The 8,971-nt window shown below is 37.3% G+C and overlaps 1 protein-coding gene across 1 annotated transcript; it reads left to right on the top strand.

Moving 5' to 3' along the window:
- The first annotated feature begins 2,007 nt into the window (after positions 1–2,007).
- Positions 2,008–5,262, top strand: LOC103451682 (transcription factor bHLH30). The gene is made up of 2 exons (XM_008391096.3): positions 2,008–3,072; positions 3,936–5,262. The coding sequence occupies exons 1-2, from the start codon at positions 2,470–2,472 to the stop codon at positions 4,428–4,430; spliced, it is 1,098 nt and encodes a 365-aa protein (XP_008389318.2). The 5' UTR covers positions 2,008–2,469; the 3' UTR covers positions 4,431–5,262.
- Positions 5,263–8,971: the final 3,709 nt, after the last annotated feature.

Below are 8,971 nucleotides of genomic sequence, written 5' to 3'. Positions count from 1 at the left end.
TTTTGTTTTTTTTTTAACAAACAATATTATATACCCTAAGAGGGACGGGTTGTCTTAACCTCACAATGGGCTAACAATAATGTGGTTCAAATTCGCCTTTGGTAAGAATTGAACCTAAAACCTCTCACTTACAAGTGAAGAGGAATACCACTAGACCATTAGTACTAAGTGGCAGTTAGACCAATTTTTTAGAACATATTTAATTATACAAACCATGTGATGTGTCACCAATAAAAATTAAACACGTTAATCAACACTTAAGTTATATATAATTTAATCATCATCAAGCACGTCATATAATAAATAAAATATGATTTAAATAGATTGTCTTTCTAACATTACCTTATATCAAAGAGACTAAGACAAAAAAGGGGATCGCTCTCTCACTAAAAACAATTAATTATTGCTTTGGAAGGGGAAATAACTAAAAGGTAACTAGTGTTAATAATGATTTTTGGTTACCCATGCTGCTTCTATAAATATATGCACAAATATTTAACTGTGGGATTACCCAGAAGGCATTGACAGTGAGTAGCTTTAAGGCATGTTAATATTGTTGTATCTTGTTTTTAACATAAAGGCATGATAAGTAAAAGAAGGTGTAAACCTCTTTAGGGCCAACCAGCAACCAGTAGGGGCAGGGAAATAAAGCTCCTGGTGCAAGATTAGAACAACAACATTGACAAGAGAGGAGGGAGGAGCCTGGAATGGCGTGCCCAGTTGCCACACAACAAAAAGTGTTTGGAAACATCAATTATTCCCCTTCCTCCTTCCCCTTGGTGTTATTGTTGCCATGGCCTTTCATGTTTTAATGAGAAATCTTACCAACTACCAAATGATATACACTTTTTCATATTTTTCCCAAGTATTCATCATCATTTTGTCCTAGTTGGAATGTGGCTAAGAATTAAATTCAGACAAGTTATAATTAACGACATCTATAAGGAGTTATGAGGCAAGAATTACATGCACTAAGGACGTTACTGTAGCAGTATATCGATTCAATAATTTAGTATTATGTTGTTTAGTTTTTCATCTTGTAATTGAGTCTCTCTAATGAGTATGAGGGCAGCAAGAGTATGAAGGATGCCTTTGAAATTGAACTTGCTCCTTCACGCGAATATCCCATGATAAAGGAATTGTACAACATTTCAAGCTCAAAAGGACCGGTAAGAAGCATAAGTAATATGCAATATTGTACACCATGTATTTGTAGAGATATCATATGAGACTGAAAACCAAGTTATAATACTCAGAGAGAGAGAGAGAGAGAGAAGGGGGCGGGGTGTGGAGTGTGCTCCAAGACACAATGATTACATAGTCTTGGGGAAGCAGAAAGGGTGGCATGGAAATAGCCAAGAGTATGGAAGAACGTGGGGACTTGACCGAGGTATATATGAAAGGAAAGGCCTATTCTTCAATCATGAATAATAAAATTAAATAATATAAATTAAGAATATAAAAAGAAATTTAAAAAATTAGAAAAACAAAAAGGCAAAGGGTTTGGCTACGCCTTTTATCATGATGATACTTCTCTGCCTTTTTGATCTTTGGTCGGTCGACAATCTGTGTGTTGTGCGTTCACTCTGGTTAATTGTGCTGCCTGCTTGTGTTTCCCATCTCTATATAGCTATCTCCTCCTTCACTCAATCCTCTCTCTCTCTCTCTCTCTCTCTCTCTCCATTCTCTCTCTCTCTCTCTCTCTCTCTCTCTCTCCAAGTGGTACTACTGCACTCACAAAGTGTAATTATTTGCTTTGAACCAATCACAAAGCAACAAGCAAAATGCTTTTTATTTTACATGGAGGATTATGCTTTTAGGTTTAAATTATATTTAATGTGCGTATATAAAAAAAAATGAATAGTGGAAAGATAAATGAATAAAATAGAAAAGGGATCCATCCCCACCCTGAAAGCTACAGCAATGGAATGGATAGAGAATGCCGTAAGAAGAAAGGAAAGGAGACTAGCAGTACTCAACAGACTATATATTTAGAGTGGTGGAAAGTTGCAGAGAGAGTCACAGGTTTGGAAGGAGGGGGAGAGAGGGAGAGATAGGGAGAGATAAAAGAGTTGAGAGAGGAGAGAGAGCAAAAAAAAAAACAAAGGAAACAAAAAGATACCAACAAAGCACAAAGGAAAAGGAAAGCTCGGTTGAAAACCAAGGATAAAAAGGGTCCTCACCCCAACAAACACAAAGCCCACAAAGGCGTGGCAGATCAAAAAACCTACCCGAGTGATTGAGATAGAGCGAGAAAACAACAAAACCACAAGAGAGAGGGAAAGAGAAGAACATTGATCCCCCTGAAACACCAAAACCCTCCACACACACACACACACACACACATATATTTATATTCCTTTGATTCCGTTTCATCCTTCTCTTCAATTCCTTGGCTTTTAAAATTAGTACTTTCATCTTTTTATGAAGCCCTAGCTAGAAGCCTAGAAATATACTCGAGAAGGGAAGATGATGTGTGGGAAGAAAGAAGATCAAGGGGAGTGCTCTCAGTCAGTCCAAAACCTACAAGCTTTCCAAGAACACTTGTTTCTCCAACAACAACAACATCATCAGATGCAACAACAACAACATCATCAGATGCAACAACAACAACATCATCAGATGCAACAACAACAAGGTTTGATTTTTCCACATGATCATCAACCTCCTCCTCCAATCTTGCAGCCATGGACTCTCCCACCGAACCACACCTTCAACCCAACCGCCCACGACCCATTTCTCCTCCCAACTCCTCCCCCAATTCCGTCGTCATCATCCTATGCTTCTTTCTTCAACCGAAGAGCTCCTTCTCTCCAGTTCACATACGACGGTTCAACATCTGACCACCACCACCACCTCAGAATTTTGTCCGAGACGCTTGGACCGATGGTTCAACCCGGTTCGGCCCCTTTCGGTCTTCAGGCCGAGTTAGGAAAGTTGACCGCCCAAGAAATCATGGACGCCAAGGCACTCGCCGCTTCTAAGAGTCACAGCGAGGCTGAGAGGAGACGAAGAGAGAGAATCAACAACCATCTCGCCAAGTTGCGCAGCTTATTGCCCAGCACCACCAAAGTAAGTATATGCTGAAAACAATAACATTGAAACGACAAAAAAAAACTCAAACATAAGTGATATTATCATGCGCCTACAACATGTTTTTTTTTTCCTTTTTTTTTGTTATATGGAGGTTTTCGAACTTTGAACCTAGCCTCCCTTATCCATCACCCACCCACCATCTCCAGCGGACTACAACATTTTGTATTTTATATAGGGTGTGACAATATTCTCTTTTTCCTACCCTTTTTCGGTTTCTCTTGTTTTGTTTTGTAAGGAGCTAGCTTTTCAATTTCAATCCAAGATCTTTGTGGATCTTCTTAAGATTCTATTTAGGCTTTAAGATTATGCGCACTTTCCATCAAGAGTCGAGACCTAGCGATCTTTCATTAGAAATGTGGTTACATTTTATGAATAAGCTTTTCCATCCTTTTTCTTGTTTCTTTTGGTTTCTTCTTTTCTGAGTCGTGTGGTAGTTCCGAGGTGAGAAAGGAAAAAGAAAAAAAAAACCAAAGAAAAAGGAAGAATAAGCGTAATGTCGAAGTGTTGATGTGATAAAGAGGAACCATGGAGCAGTTAAAAAGCTTCTCATGGAAAATTCTTGCCGGAAATATCATATATATCACACATCAGTCAAACCATGTTCGAGAAATCAAAGAAATTAAAGGCCAGACAAAGTAGCACCTTTGTCAGTCACTATATACACCCATCCCATGATCTTCCTTCAAAAACCACGCCATTCATCAAAATAACATTAATTAGTTAACCCAAATTCTTAGTTATTTCGTTCAAGTGCATGTAATGCAATACTAATCAACATTAAACCAAATAAATAGGGTTTGTGTCTTTTGTTAAGTCTCTTTTTTGTTTTTGTGATATAGACGGACAAAGCTTCATTGCTAGCGGAAGTGATACAACATGTGAAAGAGCTGAAACGCCAAACTTCTCTGATCGCCGAGACGAGTCCGGTACCGACCGAAACTGACGAACTAATAGTAGACGATGAATCTGACGAGGACGGTAAGTTTGTGATAAAGGCCTCACTTTGCTGCGAGGACCGATCGGATCTCTTGCCCGACCTAATCAAGACATTGAAAGCCTTGCGCTTGAGAACGCTCAAAGCTGAGATCACAACACTCGGCGGACGTGTGAAGAACGTGTTGTTTATCACCGGAGAAGAGGACTCAAGTAATAGCGGAGGGGAGCAAATACAAATGCCGCATCAGCAGTACTGCAAAAGTTCGATACAAGAAGCGCTGAAGGCGGTCATGGAGAAGACCGCCGGCGGTGGTGGTGATCAGGATCAGTCTTCCTCAGGGAGTGCTAAGAGACAAAGGACTAATAACATCAATATCCTTGAACACAGGTCGCTTTGATTAATTAATATGAAGCCTAGGGCTTATTAGTTTTAATTAATTTTCTTTTATTTCTTTTGGTGGTTTGGGTTTTTCTTTGGTTGGTTTGTCGTGTTTGTTGTGGTGTATTTCCGTGATTGAACAAATGAGTAATGATGGTGTGGTTTGTACTACCTGCATTACTCCAAAAAAATTGGTGAGAGAGTGGGAGAGAGATGGAGAGACGTAGAGAGAGAAGGTCTTTGGTTTGTTAGGAAGGAAAAAAACAGTAGGATCTTTTTCGTGAGGAGAGAAACCTTATATAAAATCCAAAGGTAGAAACTAAAATTGCATCATGGTCTTTGATTTGATCCCGTTTCAACTCAAAGATGCAGTCTGTCTGTGTTATGTGTTGGGGTTTTTGTTTTTTTGCTACTAGTTTTGTTGATCACTCTCAATCTAATCAGAGAATTGAGCAGAGCAGTTGTAGTACTGGTGGAACTATATATATTTAGTACTGTTTCACTCGTCAGTTCTCTTGTGATAATGATAATGGTGACGATCTCGTTTTGTCATGTGGTGTGTAATGCCGTCCCCACAACAAAATTGGCCACCGCCACTGGTCGCCATGGCTCTACCACTCTAGTCTTCCTCCACAGTTCGTACGTACAGAGCTCTATTGTTCTTTTTGGTAATGAGCTCTATGTTCAGTAATGGAAAGCAATCGAAACGCTAAGGATCGAGCGAGTGCGAGGCATGCATGTTTCAGTTTTATCAGATCCTCTTTTATCACTGATATTTACTGATTTAAATAGACAGTACTGCTCGTGAATGTACATATTCTACTACATATTAATACATATATTTTTGTGTATTTTTGGATCCTTTATGCCTTCTTCTATTTATTTTGTCACCCCTTTTCTTGGAGGAATATATATGCACTTCGTTATTGGTATATAAACATGTGCGATGTGTGTGTATGTGTACGTGGGTGTATATATATATATGTAAGTATGTATGTATGTATATTTGGTATATAAACATGTGCGAAGTGTATCTGTGTGTGTGTGTGTGTGTATAGATACATATATATATATATATATATATATATGTGTGTGGAGAGAGAGAGAGAGAGAGGAGAGAGCATGTTGATAACTTGATATGGATTAATCAATATATTCTTCTAAATTCACAAGGTAATTACTAATTATCTTCTTATGGTTACGTATGTGGTTGCATGAAGATGCGCAATATCACCTCCCTTAAGTTTCCTTTTGCCCTTCTCTTCGGTTGGGGGATAACATAAGTTTTCTTAAATTAGTCATCTGACTAATGCTGCTGTTTGTTTGTTTTTTTTTTTGTTTTTTGTTTTTTATAAACGATAATGTTAGTTGGTTAAATTGTTAGTTATTAGGAGGAGGGTGAGTGGTAAGATCGAACCCACATTAGAGTGCATAGGCACCATTGCTTTCTGCCACTGCAGTTAAACGCCATGTGCAATGTTTCTGAGTTTTGGTTAAAGGCATGCAATAACAAAAGAGTGGTGTTATTTGCATTTTAAAACTTTTTTGTGCATTCCAAACTTTCTATATTTAAAAAGAACAATACGAGTTGAAATCTTTTGCACTCAAAATCTTTTGTGGCCTTTATGTGACCTATATGTGACCTATCTCATTTGTTGACATCTGACCAATCATTTGAACTCCACTTAACATTGTTAACTCTTCAGCTTATCTTTTCAATAAAAAAATAAGAGAACAACTAAAGATAAATTAATTAAAAAAGACACGTGTTACTCAATTATATAAGGCACAAACATGAGAGATTTTTCAGTGTGACCGCAATACAAGGTGGTACACCACGTGTCACTATGCAAATGGTGGGATGTGTGTTAAAAAAGTTAATAACTTAAAAAGTAAAATTTTCTACCACTTATATAAAAACACGTAATGTACCATCCACGTTCCAATCACAATGAAAAATTTCTCCACAAAGGGGCCAAAGAAGATTTTGGATGCAGAGGATTTCAACTTGACCAATACACTTGATTCAGTGTGCCAGAAACACAGTCTGGTACACCAAGTGTCATAATACAATTGATTAAAAATTTGAAAAAAAAAATTAACCAATTATATTATAACACTTTGTAAACCGAACTGTGTTCTCATGTACAATAAAATAATATCTCCACTTGATGAGGAGTACCCTAAAAACTTAATACGTACATTTCAAAATGTAAATGAAAATATGAAATGCATGAATTTATTTCCTCTTTCTGTGTGGAATAATTATGTTTTCGAGGGAAGATTACTCATCGGCATAATTGTTTTTACTTGATTATGTGAAACGTCATTTGATGGATACGAATATATACTTGGGAAACCCAGTACTACGTACTCGAAAAACAGTTTATGACAACGTCATTGCATGCAAATATTGCCTTATATCTCGATCGTTTATTGTGTTTCTGCACTCAAAATCTTTTGTACCTTTTCTGTGATCTATCCCATTTCTTAGCATTTGACCAATCATTTGAATCCTATTTAACATTGTTAACTTTTTAACTTATCTTTTTAATAAAAAATAAAAAATTAAAGTAAAAAAGACACGTGTTACTCAAGTATATAAGACACAAAGAGGCCAAGGAAGATTTTGGATGAAGAAGATTTGAACTCGACCAATACACTTGATTCAGTGTGCAAAAATGCGGCTTGGTATACCAAATGTTATAATACAATTGGTTAGAATTTTTTTTTTAAAAAGGTGCATTTTTGCTCACCATCATAAACTATGATGTATGCTCACTATACACCTAATCAATTCACACGTGTCATTTCACTTAATCTTGGTTAATTTTCTTCAAATTTTACAAAGTAAAATTTATTGTGAAAGTTAACTAGAGTTAGATGAAATGACATATGTCAATTGATTAAATGTACGGTGAGTATACACTATAGACTATAGTTATGGTGGTGAGCAAAATTGCTCTTGAAAAAAAAATTCAACCAATTGTATTATAACATTTTGTGTACCGGACCGTGTTCTCATGCACACTAAAAAATCTCTCCACGTGAAGTACCCTAAAAACTTGATACGTACATTTCAAAATGTAAATGAAAATTATGAAATGCATGAACTTATTCCCTATATCTGTGTGGAATAATTATATTTTCGAGGGAAGATTACTACATCTGCATAATTGTTTTTACTCGATTATGTGAAACGTCATTAAATGGATACGAATATATACTTGGGAAACCCAGCACAACGTACTCGAAAAACTATTTATGACAACGTCATTGCATGCAGGTATTGCTTTATAGCTCGATCGTTTATAAGGTTGTAAGTTGGTATTGTGTTTCTAATTCCGACGATTAAACTTTCAAAATTGAATTTGAAAATTTTGAATCCAAATATTTTCCCAAAAATTGAAATAGAAGTTGAAATGCATTTAGAGATTTCGAGAATTCATAATCGTGTATGTTGGTCGATTGGCGCTGTGCGTCCAATTCCAACTTTTTATTGGATATAATACACCAGCTGGTTCATATATAAATTATTGGAAACTGTTGTCATTAGCATGGGGTGCTGGATAAATAATGTGTTAAAACGGTTGTCCTACTGGAATTGGTCAGATTAATTGATAAAAAAATAAGGTTATCCACAATTTTTTTTTTTTGGTAAACAAGTTATCTACAATTTCAGATTAGTTTTAGGAGAAATTAGGTTTACATCCCTCTTTTTTCAACTCCATTGATTAAAACCTTATTCATTTTCAATTTTTGATAAGGTTCCCTGTAAACTCCGCCTATGTATCTTACATTGCCGGTCCCAAGCCCGGATAAAGGAGGAGGGGGAGGGCGTCAGGTAGTCGACAGCCGGCACTCCATGATCACGTCGAATCCTTATGAAAATGAATCCAGAACAAAATCGCGCTAAAGCTAGGGCGTCACCCGTAAGTGGCGCGCTGTGTGGCCCGAGCACAGTGATAAATGAGCAAGGGTCGCTGTATCTCCATCGGCACCCGGATGCAGTGTTAAATGAGCAAGGGGGCCATAGAAACTTCTTTTCGAACGACTCCACTCAAAGTTGTTTGGGAGCATATGCTCCTATCAACTTTACACGGGACACACAAAAGAAGTACTTTGATCCTATTAGACGGGGGAGGGTGAAGAAGCTAGGACAGAAGGGTAGAGTTCAAGAGAGCAAAATGCGTTTAGGAACGTGGAATATAGGAACCTTAACGGGAAAATCTATGGAAGTAGTGGAAGTTATGGTGAGGAGAAGGATAAATATTATGTGCCTACAAGAAACTAAGTGGGTTGGTAGTAAGGCAAAGGATCTAGAAAACTCAGGGTTTAAACTTTGGTATTCGGGCACAAATAGAACGAGAAACGGTGTTGGCATCATCGTGGACAAGACCTTGACACAAGATGTTGTAGATGTCAAGAGGGTAGGAGATAGAATCATGGCAATCAAGATTGTAATAGGACAAGAACTTATCAATGTGATTAGTGCGTACGCACCTCAAGTAGGGTTGGATAAGAGTTCGAAGGAGAAATTTTGGGAAGACCTTGGAGACT

This window comes from Malus domestica, chromosome 13 (assembly GCF_042453785.1).
Source record: "Malus domestica chromosome 13, GDT2T_hap1".
Taxonomy (NCBI): domain Eukaryota; kingdom Viridiplantae; phylum Streptophyta; class Magnoliopsida; order Rosales; family Rosaceae; genus Malus; species Malus domestica.
This window is presented reverse-complemented; position numbering and strand designations above follow the sequence as displayed.